Genomic DNA, 19077 nt, shown 5'->3' on the forward strand with positions numbered 1-19077 from the left:
ATGGGTTCACCCAGAAAGCTCTCCCAGAGGCGCGTTGTGCTGTTCCAACGCAACAGGTGTCAATTAGCGGGTTGCTGCTGTCCCTGCAGTTACAGCGAAGCGCGGCAGAGACGGGAGTTTGCTGTGAGCCGGGGGAGCGCCGCGCACTGCACTCAACAGGGGCAGAGTCTGCTTTTCTGATCACTAACCCCTTAAGTGGGATCTGTACTTAAAAGGCACCCAGCAAGCGGGTGTGTGCACACATTGTGTATGTAAAGTGCTTGAGATGCTGCTCTGAAAGCTTTGCAAGCTGGCAAGCACCCAGGAGCCTTCATCCCAAACTTGCTGGAGAAGGCTGCAGCTCTCCAAAGTTTACTCTGCTTAGCCTGGCCCCGCTGGATGCTCCCTGCAGCGCTTGGGCTGTGCTTGCCTGCTCTCGGCTGCTGTTCACAGATACGTGGGTGCCTCACTGCTCCTCTGTGGGGTGCACATTACTGGCTGAAGAAAGAAGCAAGATGCTTGCTGTGGTGGGGAGGAAAGAAAGGAGCTGACAGGAGGTAAGAGAGAGGCTCAGTGGTCCTTCTGCAGCTTGGATATTTAGCATCCTGTTGCTGAGTGGAGCAAGGGGTGTCCAGCAGTGACAGTACTGAGCTGTGGCAGCCAGTGGGCATGATAAAGGGGTTCAGCCTGGGGTCCTGAACTCTCCCAGGTATGAATACAGAAGATAAGGAAATGGTCTGGGATGAGATGGCAAGTTTGTCTGTGCATGTGTAACTCTGTGTCTCTCCCTTTATTTTGCAGCCACTGTATTCATCAGATACTGGAGAGTGTGAATCACATTCACCAGCATGATATCGTGCACAGGGACTTGAAGGTAATATTTCCTCCGTGCCACAGAGGCTGAGGAGAGCAGCCAGGGGATCATTGGAAGAGGCAAGACAGGAATAGCGTGTTGCCAGCTGGCAGGGCCTTGTCTTTTTTTTTTTTTTTTTTTTTTTAATCCCCCCTCTACTAGAACTCGGCTCAGAAGTTCCTCAAGTACAATTTTCATTCTTTCAGATTTTTCTAGAGGGTGTACTGAATTCCCAAAGAAGTTTTCTGTCTTCATGAACTTTGTCAGCTCTCAGCCTCTCCGAGGCATATCCAGGATGGGGTAGTTGTGATCTCTGGGGAGCAATAGGCTTTCAGAGAAATTTGGGTAGGATTCATTACAAGGAAGGACACTTCCTAGTCTGCTATTGAAGAGATCTCTAGAGACCTGGGGCACTCTCTGTTCAATCTGCCAGGATGAGTTAGTCTGCACAGAACATGTATATTTTTATTCTGCACTGTTGCCAAACACATGCCATTGGGCTAGGACAGAGATGCACAACAAGAATTTTTCATGTCATATCTTTCTTCTCTCATCAGTAAAAGCTTTTAATCTAAAACCCAAACTGCTGGCCAGTTAAACACTGCGTGAATTGACCACTTGGCACGTTCTGACACATTTATAGACCCAGAGCCCCCGCAGTGGAGTTGCTCAAACTCCCTTCCCACACAGTGCCAGCTGTGCTGGGAGCTGGGCAGGCTCCAGAATGCGAGAGCTTTGTGCGGGAAGGTCTGCCTGCCCTGCAGCCCTCCCTGTCCAAAGTGGGAACGGTGATGACCACCAGCGGCCCAGTGAAATTAATGCAGGATGACACCTGCTAGTCGTGTTGGTTTGGGATTGTTACGCAGTGCACAGCAGGAAGGTATAAAAATACTTGGCCCAGAAGAAGGTGAAAACATGCTGTGAGCTCAGTGGCAGTGTTCTCCCACGGCCTGGTCTGGTGAAAGCTGTCGCTGCCCGTGGCAGGTGATGTTTAAGGTCCCTAAGGTCCCTTCCAACCCAAGCCGATCTGTGATTGTCCCAGTGTTTTGATCTAGTAGACAGCTGTAAACCTGTAGCGGTTCTGGCAAACTCCCATGCAACACTGTTGGCTTTTTGATTTGGAGCACTGTGAAAAGGTAAAAGTGATCTACTGCGGAATGGCTGTTGTGAATTATAGCTGACACCTGCTTTTGAGAAAGGCAACCTCCAAGAGGCATTACTGCCCCAAGTTAGGGCCTCTGAAAATAGGTAGTGTTTTCATTATGGACTGGCAGAAGTTTTCCTTTGCATCCCATATTGATATGCTATCTGTTTTGCTTCCCAGGTTTTGTTTGTGTGGAAGTTGTGAACCTGTTTAAACTTAGCAGTTGCTAGACACTCCCCACTGTACTTAACGTGCTCTTTCTGTTGCTTGCTTCCAATTCACTGAAGCTATCCAGGCCCGAGGAGTAGCCATTCCTTTTAGCAATAAATGATCCCATGCTCTTTATTTAATATTCTAGTTCTTTGCCAAAAGCTTGGCCTTTGGGATCAGCATGTAATAACTGCAGAGCTTGCTTCATGTGAAGTTGTCTCTTGCACCTCCCTCTCATAATCTAGTCTTCTGGCTGTCATGCTCTTAAAGAACTTCAAATACTGAGCTGCCCGTGGGGACCATACAAAATTGGGGAATGCATTCACATCCTTACCAAAAAGTGCGTGAAACCTGAGACAATCCATATGTTGGCAAATGTGCATGGATAAGCACCCTTAGCCTAAGGTGTTTGTAGCTGTGTTTCAGAATCAAATAGTGCTTAGCTAGCATAAGCCTGACCTAAATTGCAGTGTTTCAGGCCAAGCCCAGGTGTGATCTGAAGTTGGAACGGATTTCCAGAATACTTCACTGGTGTTCTGCTTCAGGGACTTGTTTACGCTGGCAAATTTTCATCAACATGGTTTGCTTAACCCAATCTTTTCCACTTTCCATATGGTGAAAAGCCAGTGGCATCGAAATGTATTGAGACCCAGTTCCCCTTCCTTTCATGCTGCTTATGGCAAGGACTGTGGTGGGCAAGGCTGTCCTTTCCTTCTGAGCAGAAGCGGTGCACGTGCCTGGTACTTCAGGGCAGGTGAATGAGTATAGCCTCTTGTTCCTGCCAGGCAGAACAGGGATGGAGGGTTGCAGAGGGATGGCAATAGTGAGCAGGCTGCACAAAGAAAGACCTTCACCAAATTTGTGAAACTGACATGAAGTCCTGTTTCTGGATTTCCGGGCTTCCATCTGGCCAGGTTAAAAACTCAAGTTGATATGAATTGCACAAATTGCACAAGGGAATGGGATCAGAAATCCCATTTGTCCTTTTTTGTCTCTGTCTACAAGTTGGGTTTCCTGCTGAGCTGTGAGAGCCACCACCTTAAAAGCTTTGGGGTTTCAAATGATCAGTTGTAACTAGCTGCTCTGGTGCTTCGGGGCAAGGTGCTGACCGTCGCAGTACAATTTTTGGTTATGTGGTGAGCCTTCTGCTGAAGTCTTCCTTCCACTGGAACTCCACAATTATGATTCAAGTTGGATCCATGGCAGGGGAATCCATGTCTGTCTCCCATTCCTGGCATATCAGAGAAGTGTCAGGCCACCTGCAGTATAGGTGGCAGTGGCAAGATAGCATATTTAACACTGCTGTAAATAATAACTTGTAGCATGAAAAAAACATACTACAAAAATACTTTGCTGTTTTCCTCTTGCCAATTTCAGGCTGAGTTTTGTTCTGTAAGTGATGAAAGCTACCGCCTAGCTAGATGATGCCTTCCTACATTACAGCTCTGTGTTTGGCAGGCCTTATTAGCATCATATTTACTTTTCCAGTGCCTTTGGGACTGTGTAATGTTAATGGGGAGAAACATCACTGTAGATAGCATCTGCTGCATCCCATTCTCCCCCCTCCCTCCTCCCCTCAAATTACTTTCTGCAAGGATGACAACAACAAATTTCGGGTCCTGTGTTGCAGGAACTGTACTGTCAGTGCCCTCTGGTGTCAGCATGTAATGTATGGGCTGGGCTGGGAGAGGCTCTGGCTCCTATAGAGGATTTTTGTTAGACTTTTCTGCAACTCTAGGTCAAGGCCAATTGTTACTGTTGTTCTGCCTTCATCTGAACAGCTTTAACATGTGCCTTCTATCAGCAAATTGATTTTAATGACATGGATGCAGAGGTGGGAGGCTTTGAGGGTATCAGTCTTTCATTCTTACCCGTTTTTTTTTTCTTCTCCCCAGCCTGAGAATTTGCTACTGGCAAGTAAATGTAAAGGTGCTGCTGTCAAACTGGCTGACTTCGGACTGGCTATAGAAGTGCAGGGAGAGCAGCAGGCCTGGTTTGGTAAGAATGTTTGAGGTTTCCCACTTCTGCTCACCCCTTTCCTGGAGGCTGGTTGAATCACACCCTCCCTAAGTGTTTTCTCTCAGCTCTTCCAACACGCTTGCATGTATTTGGCATTGCTAGTTTTCCCAGCATCCCAGCCTCTAGGTCCTTGGGCATGAACTTTGGTGCAATACAGGGAAGAGTGTGATAAAGACAGAAAAAAATGGTCTATGTATTCCTCCATTTTTCTTGTCAGTGTTCAGTAGATATTAGTGTCAGAGATGAATGCAGTTGCTAAGTTTAGACCCTGATCTAAACTTTCCTGCTACTTACAAGCGTAGAGATCTGGAATTTTGTTCGGTCATTTTATAGAAATGCACTTGAACTGGCTTTCTCAGGCACGTTTGGATCCGGCCGTATCCATGTCTAGGTAAAACATATTTAGAAACAAGACTACCTCAGGCTTAACAATAGCTCTGAGACTCTGCAGTGCTGTAGAGATTCTGGAGAGATGGTGGCTACTCTTGGTCTGCCCACACCATGTGGGAACGGGGTGTGTTCCATCAGTGTTGTAGCGCTTTCACACTCCAAGCCATCAAATATAACAATGATACAAAGCATGAGAGAGGTATAGCGTACAGGTTTGTGCCCAGCTGGCTGACATGGTCCCTCCTTGTTTTCCGTTCTTCCTGCAATACATAGACACTCACCCTCATCTATTTTTCTTTACTTTTTTTCCCCTTTTTTTGTCCCTTTCTGTTAGTCTACCTAGATGTAGCTTTAGGAAAAGTGGGGTAGGGATGGTGGGTTTTAAAATTTGTTGGTTACCATTAGTGGATTTTGTGGTATGTCAAGATACCTCTTCTGCTTGAGGACTGTACTTCACGTCATCCCTTTCCTGGCAGGGTTTGCTGGCACTCCAGGCTACCTCTCCCCTGAAGTCTTAAGAAAAGATCCATATGGAAAGCCAGTGGATATATGGGCATGTGGTAAGATTCTGTCAAAATGTTTTACACCTACATGACACCTTTTCATGTAGAGGAACAACTTGTTACAGTCTATTGCTGGGAGGGTGTGCAGTGCTGCTTCTTGTTGGGTGGAGAGATGAAGATGCTTGAGAATAAGCAGCTTGTGTAGGTGGAGTTAATACTGGAGCCTGCACTCATTTGATTCTGGCTCCTAATTCTTTCCTCAGGGCATCCATCAGCTGTGTGAGACTCAAGAGATAGCACTGTTCTGTGCTTTGCAGAGTCAGTTGTTTAGGCCACTGTAGCAATTTCCTATTACACTAACTGTGTAGAAAATGAAATACTGAAAAGAGCTGTAAACATATCTGAGACTGATAAGTTTAGAGATATGTGATATCAGTGTTGCCTGACATGGAATAAATGGTTCTCTGCAGGCCATGAGTGTTAGTTTTGTCGATGACATTTGTCCCAAAACCATGCACAGCAAGTGTCTAAAAACCGATTCCTTCCTAAATAGTCCCTTGCTGCACAGCAACCCCAGGGGATGTGCCTTCATTTATCCTGAGAGCAGCTGGGAGCTGTGGCTCACCAGCCATGGTAGCGGGTAGCGGGGGAGGAGGGTAGAAGTACACGGTGTACCTTGTTCTAGCTCCTGGCAGCTGGGGTTAAGAGCTGAACATGTAGTGCTGGGATGAGGTTCAGCAGAGGAGAGCTTTGTACTGTCTTTTAGTACCTTGGAAAACTAAATATGATGGCAAAAGATGCTAAAGAGCAGTGATTGCCTTGGGGACTGTCAAGAGGGAAGGTAGATGGGCTGAAGGAGTAATTGGCATATTAGCCTAACCATAGTGTATCTGTGTCTCTCCCTCCCAGGAGTGATTCTGTACATATTACTAGTGGGGTACCCTCCCTTTTGGGATGAAGATCAGCACAAACTCTATCAGCAGATCAAAGCCGGAGCCTATGACGTAAGGGCACTTTCTTGCTGAGTACCTGCATGGGTGTAGAAGCCATCCAAAACATGGCCTTGTCTTGGCGTCCAGCAGCAGGCCCCAAGCTGCTGTGCAAAATGATGTTTGGCGTGTTCACACACCTCGTCTTCACAGCCTGGGATACGGTCCCGTTTGGGACTACTGAAAGGATCCGTGGACAGCATCGCAGTGGGCACTGAGACGTTGTTCGTTAGGGAAATGCGGAGCTGGAAATGCAGATGGCGGGCAGTGGTGTCTCCTACTGTGTTTAGCACAAAGCAGTGAAAGCACAGCCAATGCTAACACTTCAAGGGAAGCAGAGGGAAGGTAGAACGAACAAGGCTCTTTATCAAGGCCTGATTAAAATTGTAGGGAACTGTTCTGAAGAACTTATTCTAGCAGTGGAAGGTGTGGAGCCCAGTGAGGCAGCTTTGCATGTTGGGAGCCTTTGGGAGGGATGGTTGTGGTGGGGTCAGTGTGGTGGGTTGGAGGCTCTGGTCAAAAGCCAAGCATTTCCTGAAACAACTTCCTGAACTTCCTGAAACAGTTCTCAGGGAAGGTTAAAACTGAGATGACTAAATAAGGGGAGTAGCAAGGAGTACTGGGTATAGTAGCTGGGTACTAGGGAGCAAAGGTTATGTGGAATGTGGTCTAGGTACAACAGTTTGGAAGTTTGCCATGAATTCTTCTGAGTGAAGAGAGGCTTCGGAGGGAAAAAGGAATTCCTAGAAATCTTAGGTCACAGCCTGTAGATATGAGTGTTATGTGGAAGTTGGGGAGTTCATTTTGTAGGCTGCCTTGGGGGTTGTGGGGGGGAAGGGGTTGAGGTTCTGCTGGACCTTGGTTACCTCCCAGCTTCTTTACCTGAGACCATGAGAATGGCTGTACTGGTGAGAACAAAGGTCTGCCTGACCCCGTGTCCTGGCTCAGTGGCTTCCTGAGTGAAAGAAAAGCCGTGTCTTTGTATTTGGTAACCTTAAATAGAGTTGTGTTCTTCTATTGCCTTCCTGCCCATCTCATTCCTGTGTTCTTTCTGTGTTGCTTGTTCTTGTTTGGAGTGTATTTGGACTAATGATATTGATGGGGATTTTCCAAGCACTTCAGGGGTTAAATAGCCAACTTCTTCTGTAAGTCATGGGGAGTGAAGTGCTAGATCCTCGTGCCTCCAACACTTCATCTACCTATTGCTTTTGGATTCCTACCTATAATGAAGAGATTACAGTAGGTTCTTCCCCTGGTTTCTGACACGCAAACAGCTCAAGTTTTACTGGTGCCCATACCCCTGGTGTCTTTACCCCAGCACTGGACTCTTCTGTTGTCTCTTACCCATAGAGGAAGTGACAATTGTATGTTAGACCTTGTGCTGTAGGGTAGGGATTTTGCAAGGCATTGCTATGAATATTTCCAAGTTAGTGTGTGTGTGGGGAGGTATTGTGGCTGAAAGCTCCGTATTGGCATTTCTCAGTAGCCCCCTTCAGTGTTTGCAGAGCAAATTGCATAATGCTTCGCTGATGTCTGAGGACGCAGGAGTATGATGACTGAACATGATGGCTGTATTTTCATGACCCAACGGAGCGAAATACAAAGTGCAGGAGAGAAGAGATGGGATAAACTTTGTCTAAATGTTGTAGTACTATAAGGAAGTGCTCTCAAAATAGATCAGTCTTCTCCCCTCTTAAAGACAGGGGACTGTTAACCCAACATCAGATTTATCTTTGTGGTCTTCAGTTCACCTGTGATTGTACAGTTGGTTCATAGCAGCGAGGCACACTACATTTAGTATTGGCATGCTGTCATCTGTACCACATGTGAGCATCTGGAGGATGGCATAAGTATCTCATCATTACTGGAATTATAGGAGAGAGCAGTTAACCCCTCGTGGATGATCAGCAGCTGAAATACTTGAGATTTTTTTCTTTGTTTCCATGCTTCTGTGCTCTCCTCCCCCATTGCATCTCTCTTGCTCCCCAAGTAATGTTTTCTGGTATAGTAGATGCTTGCAGACAACTTGCTGGTGCATTGCTGCACCTAGGTGACTGGTATTGTTCCAGTATGTTGTGGTTTGTGGCAGGGGAGGCATACCTGATGGGAGTCCTGTGTCAGTGGCTATTGCTTTCACAAGGTTTTGCTGTAGTGCTTGTGATTTGGCATGTGCTGTTACAGTTTCTGAGCATGGAGGAAAAGCAAGGTGGGGTATAAAAGGTAGTACTTGTGTTTATGTCAGAACTCTGTTTACAAGATTTATGAATTTACCTTGACTGCTGAGTATGAAAGAAGTTAAAAGGTGTGAGTGATTCCTAAAAGGCTTCTTAAGCTGTAAATTTTCCTGCCTGTCTCTGGTGAATGGTAGAGGTGTGTCCTGCAGTCCAGTACCATTCATTTGCTGGATTCTGTATCACTTTTATTCAACATGGGTTTTCTCAGAAATGGATAGTTTTCTGCAAAGATGTTAGCCCTGATATTAAAAGGGCAAAAGCTGGAGTTCAGCTGTGTAGGAGGGAGAATTTCTTTTGCTTGTGGAAGATATTCTTAGTTCATCATCTCTTCCTTCTTACTCTTTCAGTTCCCATCACCTGAGTGGGACACTGTGACTCCTGAAGCGAAGAATTTGATCAACCAGATGCTGACGATAAACCCAGCAAAGCGCATCACAGCTGACCAGGCTCTCAAACATCCATGGGTCTGCGTAAGTGTTTTTCTCTATTACAGATTGATTTATGGTTTACTCTGAACTGACGTGCCAAAAAGACTTAGCTGCAGAGGAGCCCAGAATATTTTAAATCTTTCAGATTGTGATTTTCAGAGGCTGACCTTCAGCAAGCCAACTTTGTCATGCTGTGGTGCTTTTATTGCCACTGTAGGGGAGAAAAAATGCCATCTCCTTTAAAGAGCTTGGTCAATGTCCATAGTGTCTGTTTTTCTCCACGTCTCCTGTTCCAATACATATCATCCTAAAATATCAGATGGAGTTTGGCGTCAGACGGAATATTTTAGGAATATTTTCTTCATCTCTACTTCAGCTTTTTGCATTGCATCTTTGCAGTGTTGGAACATTTCCACCATGATGCAGCTTAACTGGCTGTAAACCTGAAAGCAGCAGAGAATCTTTTGCTGTTCTTCCCATATAGACTTTGCATTGCCAGACCCCACGCAGGGGTATTTTTCTTGTTTTGTAAAGTTGGCAAGGAAATCCCAGAATGCAGCAGGGAGTGGTTGTAGGGAAGGGCAGCAGCGGCACTCTTTTATCTCTGCAGGAGGAAATAGTTCCACCTAAGTCTAACCAGATGCTCTTGTAATACCATAGCATACTTCTGCTTTCTAGGATGTGTCTATGTTGCTTAACTTATTTGTTCTTGAAACTGTGGCATTTTTTTCCTTTCACCGCAAAGCACATTAGCAATTTAACCTAATTTATGTGAACATCTGTGTAACAGTAGTGTAGTGTGAGCTGTTAAGTGGCGAGTTACTTGGAAGTCAAAACTTTACTCTGAGACTTTGTGCATCTGAGTTTTTTTTTCCATGCTGTTCATGCTTTTAATTAATAGTGGTTCCTTTATATTTAACTTTTGTCCCAGTGCCTGTAACCAAAACTCTCTGTATTATAACTCACTCCTGATTGCGATGTAATACATAATGGTTGAGGAGAGGCTTTCTGTCTCTTGAGTTATGGGGAGCTTAAATTCACATCATAGCTGTTCCAGTCTCTCACCAAAACTGCCTGTCGCTAAGTCTGCTGTTTCTATGTGCCCTGCAGCTTCCATATACACAACATAGATGTTCACATACATGTATTCACATAGATGTACCAGAGAGGTATTACTCCTCTGAAGTAAAGGAGGTGGCAAGTCTTAACGTTTTATCTGAATCACCGAGTTCCTTGGCATCTCTGAACTTCTGAAGTGTGTGTCCTGACTCTCTTAAGGTAGAGTTGAACAACTGGGCACCTATGTCACTCCAAAGGAGGCTGGATGAACAGTGACCATTGAAGTTGTTAAAGAGGACAGTTGAGCTACCTTCTTCCTCCACACTAAGGTGTATGCTGCAGCAGGTGACTAGCTTCCATGTCAGGATGGAAGAGATTTCCCATGGAACTAGCTAATCTGAGCATTGTTTACAGTTCTTTTGGGTATTGCAGGTTTTCTTCCAAGCAGGAGAAAGGTAACAGTTGGTTTGTACAGTCTGATCTGCCAAGTTAGTCATTCTTCCACTGTCCTTGTAAAGGGAATACAGGCTTACAGCTCTGTGCAAGAGCAGCAGCTCCTTTGGCATTAGTCTCTGGTTTCCTCGTGCTCTAAATGCCTGGCACCATCCATCTCTGCTTTCCTCATGTGCTCTCAATGACTGTCAGCACTTCTGGGAAGTTTTCTTTTTGCTGCTGATGGGATCCAAGTCTACTGTGGGTGACAGGTGTGCATCACTGGCCAGAGGTTGTGCTCAGGTTTTTGCATTGGTGCAATAGATCCATGTTGTTACTCCTCTTAAACACTGAAAATCTGTGTATGCCAATCTGATGCAAAGATGCTGAGGCCTCTGCCGGCCAAGCACTTAGATTCAGGGAGCTGGCAGGACGGCTGCCACTCACTACTGGTTGGAATTTTCCCTTAAAGGTTGTTACTAATAAAATCTGCATCTTTTTCTGTAGAGCCTCCACCTTGTCCCTCATAAGTATGCTGTTGGTTTGACTGGTCATATCAGTATTTTGACCTGTTCATGTGTCAGAGAGATAGGGAGTGCTGATACTTATCTGTACTTGTAATAGCTTTAACTTGTAAAAACTTTTAACACTTTTTGCTCTTTTGTGATATTCATAAGTTAAGAACTGGCTGCAGTGTTTGGCAGTCATTCAGTGGTGGGAGGATCAGCCGTGTCAGTTTGCATGTTTTGGCTATGTGCAGGTGGAGAGAACTTCCCTGGCTGATTTGGTTAAGGGAAGCTGCTATTTTTGTTGTGTTCTTGTTTTTCAGCAACGATCTACTGTCGCTTCAATGATGCACAGGCAGGAGACTGTGGAATGCTTGAGGAAGTTCAATGCTAGAAGGAAGCTGAAGGTAAGAAAGTTAGTTTATAGGTGTATTTTGTTTTTAATTCTTTGAATTTGAGCTTAACGCATTTCTAGCAACTGTATTTTTATGATTAACCCACTAGTGTTAGGGAAGTACCACTGGTGGTATTCCAGTACAGGGTATGAAAGAACTGTATTGAGGAGCTGTGTAGTTCCTTTCTCTGAGGTTGTAAGTTTCCCCTGCCTTTTCTGCTGTATAATCACCTTTTCTATTTTCCTGCAAGGAAGTGAAGGAGAACAAATTTTAAATTTCAGGGACTTTGAGTTCTGATCACTTATTCTCTTCCACATAATATATCAGATGCACGTAGCTACAGGAAAGCCTCTGGGTTGTGTATGGAGCCACTATTCGTTATTTGAAAACTAGGAAGCAATGGTGTTTCTAAACACCTTTCCTGGTGCTGTTTTATATGCGTTAGACTATATGCTGCCCAGCCTCTGGGCCCCTTGAAAGGCCGGACTCTGAGTGGTCCTATGACAGGTCTAAGGGCCACAAGCTGGATATGCTAGGTCTTTCCAGGGCAGCATTGGGATGCCTCTGCTTTGTTAACTTAATTCCCTCCATTCTCCACAGATAGCCTAACCCCATTCTGCAGTGAGTGACACTGTTTGTTATCCCTGCCTTCTCTTCCTCACAGGGCGCAATCCTCACAACGATGCTTGTGTCTCGGAATTTTTCAGGTAAGATTTTAGTGCTCCCATCCCTTCTCTTGTTTTGTTTTGTGTGAGTCGTGGGATGTTTTAACCTGTCTGGGATTGAGGAGGAGAGGATTAAACATGCCCAAAACTCGTTATGATATAATGGTGGTCACATTGTCTTGGCTGGTGACCAGTGCGAAAAAGGGAGTTTTATTTTTGACGAGCAACACATGGAGCTGTAGCCTGGCACGAGAGAGAAACAAAGTCAGCTGTTACGATATCTTGTAATTTGGCGGAAATTCTAGTTGGCATTTGTTAGTTCTCCTGCCTGAAACCAGGAGTCAGGAGCTCTGATTTAGTAACAATGATTCCTTTAGACCTGACACAGGGAGACAGTGCAAGTAGCAATGTTGCTGAGAATGGGGGGGGGGGGGGGGGGAGGAGGGCAGGAGCTATTTGAGTATTGTATTACTTTGACTCGGCAAAAATGGGGCTGAAGCATCCCACTATTAGATTTTTCTTTCTTGGAGTCTCAGAAGTGTTTTTCATCCTTTCAAGCTTAATAACTTGCAGTCTGGCTCCCACCCAACTGCATTACGTAGTGCACTTACTGAAGACGCAAATCTCAACATGCAAATCAGTGCTTTTTGGAAGATGATTGTCTTGGCTCAGCACATTTGTGGTGCACTCTTATCCATGTTCATTTCCATTTGGGTGGAAAACCTTTATTTGCAAGTGCTTTTGGTTTATGGGATTGTCTGCTTTCTTTGCCCTCACTGCCATTTTTTTCTCTTTTAAAAAGGAAGATCATTGAATCCATGAGTCAGATTTTAATTGCACCTGACTCCAAGTGCAAGTCTGCTCTATGCATTATAAGTGATGATGAATGAAAAGGAAGCATATTAATTTCATCTGCCTGTTTACTAATGGTGGAAAACAATCCTTACATTGTGTGACATTACAATAAATATCTTAGTGGAATGAAAACCTCTGTGAAATCATTCCAGCATTCAAAGGGCACATTTATGCATGCAGTCTTTTGTGAAATTAAGGCAACGTTTTAACCTCCTATATGGATTCAGGTGATTTCAATGGTGGTTTTCAAATAAAATTACAGAAATCAAGCTACAATTAAGGAATAGCCTTTAATAACTTCAGAGCTGTTCTTCCTTGCTTCTTGCTTGAAATTGAACCCATGTGAAATTGAACCTATCTAACCAATATGTTAGGACACACTGTGCAAAAAGTAAATGTGATTACAGTCATTCATTTCCCCTTCACTGTATTTCTGATTGTTTCGATTGCAAGGACAGAATCACTTTCTCCATTCACTTGTCCCAGGATTACATAATGACAGGGCGTGAAAGTTATACATTGTTTTCTGAGAAGTATTTTGAAAGAACAGCTGGAAACGCAGAACTGCAGGGCTTCAGCAGAACCTTACAAAACATTATTTTGGGTTTTCTGCTGGTATGATCAATCTGATCTGTTCACACAGCTAGTTTTTACTTCACTTGATGATTCTGAAATAGTTTATTTTTTAAACAGCAGTTTTAGGTTCATTTTTAGTCTACAAGTGTCACTTGTAATGAAGCTGCACAAGTGCTTGGGTAAAAAAATTTCTTGTGGCCCAGATTTTGAGTACGTGAAATGCCTGAGAGAACGGTTCTCCTTAATGGTGTGTGACTTATGCAGCCACTTATTCCCTGAGCTAGTATTAAGGAGGAAAAGGCATGCTCTGCCTTGCTCATTTTTTTGTCTCAAGGGCTGAAGCTGTTGGATCCCCTTCAGTTAACAGCTGAAGGAAAGGAAATCCTAGGTGTTTGTTGTGAGTTCTGTCGAGTTCTCTGTGTGACAGAGTTCTGCTTCGAGTATAAGCTCTGATTCCAGGTGATGAGATGGTCTGAAAGACTGTCCAGAAATAAATATGAATTTAGATGCAAAGCATTCACAGCATTTGTGGGTAGAAGCTATTCTTAATAGCTTGATATCTTTTGGAAGTGGAGAGATCAGCTTAATCTTGTTTTCTTTGCATGTCTGTGTGTAACATGACCTTGATTATTGTTTTTTTTTTTTTTTTTTTAATTATTTGCTTGGATTTCTTAATTGCTGCAGTTGAAATACATAAATCTGATGGAACTGAAAAGTAATGGCACTAACTCAAAGTCAAAAGTAGAACATCCATGTGGGAGCTTGGGGTAGAGCTCAGACTTCTCCAGTCATGACAGGTCATCGAACTGCACTTGAGATGTTCTGAAGCAGTAGTTAATTCTTTCCTTAAATACCTTGAGGGGTTTTGATTTCTCTAATTGAATTACATTATTTTGTGGGCCTCCTAAAAACTACGTTCCCAGCAGCCAGGGACCTGGATCCATGAAGAGAAGCTTTTTCCTGTCTGGGGATGAGATCTTCTAAAACTTCACAGATGTTTTGAGCCAAGAGGAATATGAAGGCTCACGTGACCCTGGTATCGATTAATTAGGTGAGGTAGTGCTATCTGCAGGAAATGGGAGAAACCCTCTTAAATCCTGTCATCGTTGCTATCTCCTCTGTCAAACATCTTGTGCCAAGGAGTTCATTCATTTGACAGTGTGGTTTTAACTTGTGCTTAAAGGGTCTGTAGCACTACTTTTTTTCCATCAAAATATCTTTCTTTTGCAGAACAACAAAGTTTCTGTTTTACGAGTAATCTGTTGCTTGCTGGATTCCTTTTGTCGGGTCAGCTCCTAACGGGTAAAGGAGTGTGGTTTGCCTCCTTTCCCCAGTTACAGTATTTTCAACAATTAATATGGGCCGTTTGTGGTTCTTCTTAAAACATTGTCTCATATCAGCTGTACGCCGTTTATTAAAAGCAGATACAGTTGCATTACTTGCAGTGTAAGTCAGGAAGCTGAGGTTCTAATAAGGTTTGTAACTCCTGTCCGCTCTGTGGTAGGTATTCACTCTGCTGAGAGAGCGTTGCAGTATAAACTTCAATTACGGGATCTTTGGAGTCACATCAGGGTATGCACATGCTGATTCGGGTGATCACTTGTGACTTTTGATGTTCAGACGATCCAAGCAAGTATTGATGTGACCTGATCTGCATTTGCTTACAGAATACAAAAATACAGTCAATAAATCAATTGATTAGATCATAGGCAAGTAACTCGTAAATTGTCTTCTGAGAAGTAAACATGATTTTATTGCTAGGAGAAAACTGGCGAGGTTTTCAGAGCTCCCAGCTAGCTGTAGTCTCTGGGGGAGCCTGCATTCATCTATGTAGAGGAAATTCTGTAAGAGCCTGCTCCAAACTTGGAGTTTGGTCTCCTTCCTTTGATCAAAGTATATTTAAAATTGTGCAGGTAATACATTTGCAGCTTCTGCTGTGCTGTGTTAGTTATGTAAATACGCATTCAGGACCAGAAATTTATATCACCAGACTGGTGTAAACACTAACCTCTTGGTGTGAATTCAGAGGATGAAAAGATGGAGGAGCAGTTTATCAAGAAATTTCCAGAGACATTTGAAGAAATGAGTACAAGAGCAGTGGGAGCTACATTTCCCAAGCAGAAGATGAGGTCACTTTTAATGAAAAATTAAGTTGTCTTTAGTCACTTCTTTCTTTGTCTGTTAAATTGCTTAAGAAATAGTCAGGGATTTCAGAGAGTGATGCACAGCTACTGCAGCGTGGGCCTGCTGAAGTAATGTACTTCAGTAAATAAACTTAGGTCTTGCAGCTTCCCAGAATCACGTGGATTTTATGTTGCATTTAAGTGTTTATCATTATGGCCTGAGAGTGTACTGCATCATCAGAAATGGATTTAAATGATTCCCTTTACTTCCATTCTCCTTTCCCTGAGGTTCACAAGAATTCTGTGAATATCTTCTCTTGTTGTGTTTGCCCTTTACCTTATCATTTCTTGGCTTGTGAGGAAAAGATTTTTTTTTTAATGCTGTGAGGGTGTTGCTCTTGTGGTTTTTATCAGCTCTTGAATTTGGGATGGACTGGAGCATTTGGTCTCCAGGGTCTAAAATGGATGTTCAGAGCATCTTGACCCTTTAAGTCTGTTATGTAAATGGCTGTACTTGTTGCAGAGATCTGGCAGATTTGTTTCGATTTTCCTCCTGTAACTGCTGATGCTCCTGGATGGGGTCACAGTTTGTGAGTAGACATTGAAACGGATGAGCTCTGAAGGCTCATTTCAGAGTTGGTCTTTCTGAGATTCTGATAGTGGGAGCATTTCTGCCTAATTAGGTGCACAATAGATGGGATGGGTGTCCCTCTGCTACCAGGATAGATTTCATGGTTGACTTGTGTGGTCTTCCAGCACTCTCTCTGTTAGAGAGGGATTAGCAGAATGCTAATTAGATTAACTCCTGAAGTCTCAGGACTCGTGCAGTTTTGAGGAAAGTGGGGAAAGAGAGAGAGAGAGGAATCTTGAAAACAAAATCTGACCTACTTCTGTTTTTTTCCACAGCTGCCAAAAGCCTTCTGAACAAGAAATCAGATGGAGTGAAGGTAAGTTCTTGCTTTCCCATTTCACTCTCCCTCCCACCACCTGAACAGAAGGCAGTCACTTCTCTGGTGCTCATCCCTTTACAGGGTAAAAGCACAGCCCTGTCTTGTGGCGTGGATCATTATGATCAGTGTATGGTTATGGAGCCCCACATGAGATCTTAATGTTCCTTACATGCACCATATATGTATCACAACCAGCTAGGTAAAAATTTTCTTTTCCCCCTTTCTCTGAAGTATGGAGAGCTGGTTGATGCTATGGATTAGACTTGCTCAAGTGTGACACATGCCTCTTGTTCTGTTCAGTGCAGAATGCTTCTGGGTATCAAAATTGCCAAGAGCAGTTGTCAGTGGCTGATGACAGCCAGCTGACCCTACGGAAATTTTTGTCTCTCCCCTTTGACAGATACCAAAGGTTGGGATGGGGAAGGAAGAGCTTTCAGATGTTCCTGTTTGGACAGAATGGAACCTGAAACTTGTGTTAGAGTTCAGCCAACATCTCTGAGGTCCAGGCACTCTTACATTCCCTTCTGAGGGGAATTATTTTTTCCCCACTTAAATTTCATTCTTTGTGTGTGTGGTCATCCTCCTGATCCTGGAGATCAGACGGACTATTCCCAAGGCTGTGTGTTATTGTAGGCTGTGGCTTTTTACCATCTGTTACTGACTAGACAGGGACTTGAGTACCATATTCCCTTACCTGAAAGAATAACTGGCCTCCACATGGTAGGGGTGGATTTGTTTTTCCTGCTTGCATTTCCATTTGAAGCCAAAACCTTTCTCACAGCTATTAAATGGAATAGGTCATCTCCTGGTTTTGCACTGTGTTGTCTTCCTTCTCCCCGTGCTGTGGGGGTTGACCAGCACGCTTGTTCTCTCCTCTCTCAGCCTGTTTCCATTGAGACTCTATTTCCAAAGGACTCACAATTATAAGGAGGCTACTGGAAAAATGAGATCGTTTCAGAAGACTGGTGTTTATTTTGGGGACTATTGTGGTAAAACCTGCATTCCTGCAGTTCTGCTAAGTTCTACCCCAATATTGCCCAAGTCATTGGGACTTTTTTTGCCCAAAAAGCTATGTGAATTTTGCTCTAGCATACTCATCTTTTGAAATGTGTCTACAAGGGTGAGTTATTGTGCCTTTTTGCACATGCCTGTATCTTCTGTACGGATGCTCGTTGAATACATGCATGATAATGTAGTAAGTATGTTTGAGCTGTCACATCTGTCAATATGGAAAACATTACAGTAAAATCCCTGTGGAATAAAAATGGGTGATCCCAAATGATGTAAACCAAGAACCAACAGATAAGTGCTTCAAAATCCCAACATGACAGGTGAGAAGCAACTGGAAAAGCAGCAGATAACACATCTACATAATTTTTGTCACCTAACTAGATAAAAAGTCTTCTCAGAATTCTTGATTTCTAGCGTGCTTTCAGGGGGTGTTACTTGGGTAAAGATCTCCCAGAAACAGATAATATTCACACTGGTGTCAAGGCACAGCTTCCTGGCCACGTAGTCACCAGGAGACTCTGATAGGAAGAGTCTTCCAGTTCATAAGAAGAGTGTGTTGTGAGATTTGGCTAGAACACAGCATCTTCCTCTGTGAAGGGAGTAAAACGGGATTTGCTTTTCCAGCTGACTTGAAGTATTCTTCAACTCTTCACAGTATGTGTTGTTCCTTAAACATAACTGAATAGTTGTGATGAATTGGACACTGGATTAGAGAGCACGGCGCTTTCTGTATGCAGTGAAACGGGTTGTCCTCTGAGATCCTCCACTCTACTTCTGCACGGCAATGGAGACCTGCAGTCAAGTGTTTGCAAGAAATTTCCTCTTATGTGTTAGAGCAGTCCTGCACTGCAGTACGAACCTGAGTGGTGTCTGGAAAGGGCATCACCTGGCACCACACATGGTCAGCTTGGGCTTCCTCTTTTCCCAAAATGGCATCTATCTTCAGGTGGGGCTTTTGAGCCCTCGTTTCAGTGAGGCTTATGACTCAGAAAGAAACTATATATTTCTTTCTAAAGCTGGTGTTTTGAGTAACCCTGGTGCTTAAAAACTGAGACCTTTTAGAGGTACAGGTTCCTTTGCTGCAGTGCTCAGGTTGGATAGGAGAAAGCACGTGGTGGCCTCTGTGTGTAAGTACCTTCTGCACTTCTATTGAAGGATGTCTGACTACAAGTGTATCTCCTTCCTCTGCCTTGCTGTCTTCTTGTAAGATATTGTTTCCCAGTAGCCATACCATGGAAATACAGCCTTTTACCACTCCATTTGCTTATCTGAGTGGCACTGCCACATCTGACTGCTGTGAAGCAGTCCCTGTGCCAGTCACTGGTTGGTGACCTCACTGTTGTGACCAGTCTGCTTTTTAAGCATTGTTTCTCTTGCAGGAAACGCGTTATCTTAACCACATAGATTTTGTCAAAACTAGCTAGGATGAGAAAAAACTTGTGCTCGTGATGTGTTCAGTTAAGATCATCTGATCTTGTTTGTAGTGAAGTATCTTTTTTTTTTTTTTTTTTTTTTGCCTGTTGCAGTAATGCAGAACCCAGCATGACTTGAGCACCAAATACACTTTCAGCTTTGTGGTATCCTTTTCCTTCCCACTTCCTATATAAATTATTTTACATATAATGCAGACTTAGAACAGGCATTGCCTGCTCTATTTTCAACTGTAGCCACGTGGCTAGACTGTTTCTCATGTTCCCACTAGATATGGAGACTTCTGTTTTCTTTTTTTAAAAGTCGTCTTAGAAATTAATTCATT

General features: G+C 43.7%; 1 protein-coding gene across 16 annotated transcripts in view; it reads left to right on the top strand.

The window, feature by feature from the left end:
- The window catches only part of CAMK2G (calcium/calmodulin dependent protein kinase II gamma), a 111235-nt gene that overhangs the window by 66746 nt on the left and 25412 nt on the right, over positions 1–19077 (top strand). For all 16 annotated transcript variants that reach the window (XM_035329762.1, XM_035329745.1, XM_035329749.1 and 13 more), the window contains 8 exons: positions 781–853; positions 4082–4184; positions 5072–5155; positions 6008–6102; positions 8669–8791; positions 11070–11153; positions 11806–11848; positions 16267–16307. In XM_035329762.1, coding sequence (XP_035185653.1) covers positions 781–853; positions 4082–4184; positions 5072–5155; positions 6008–6102; positions 8669–8791; positions 11070–11153; positions 11806–11848; positions 16267–16307 — 646 coding nt within the window. The remainder of the gene's footprint in view (positions 1–780; positions 854–4081; positions 4185–5071; positions 5156–6007; positions 6103–8668; positions 8792–11069; positions 11154–11805; positions 11849–16266; positions 16308–19077) is intronic.

The sequence above is a fragment of the Oxyura jamaicensis genome, chromosome 6 (genome assembly GCF_011077185.1).
Source record: "Oxyura jamaicensis isolate SHBP4307 breed ruddy duck chromosome 6, BPBGC_Ojam_1.0, whole genome shotgun sequence".
Taxonomy (NCBI): domain Eukaryota; kingdom Metazoa; phylum Chordata; class Aves; order Anseriformes; family Anatidae; genus Oxyura; species Oxyura jamaicensis.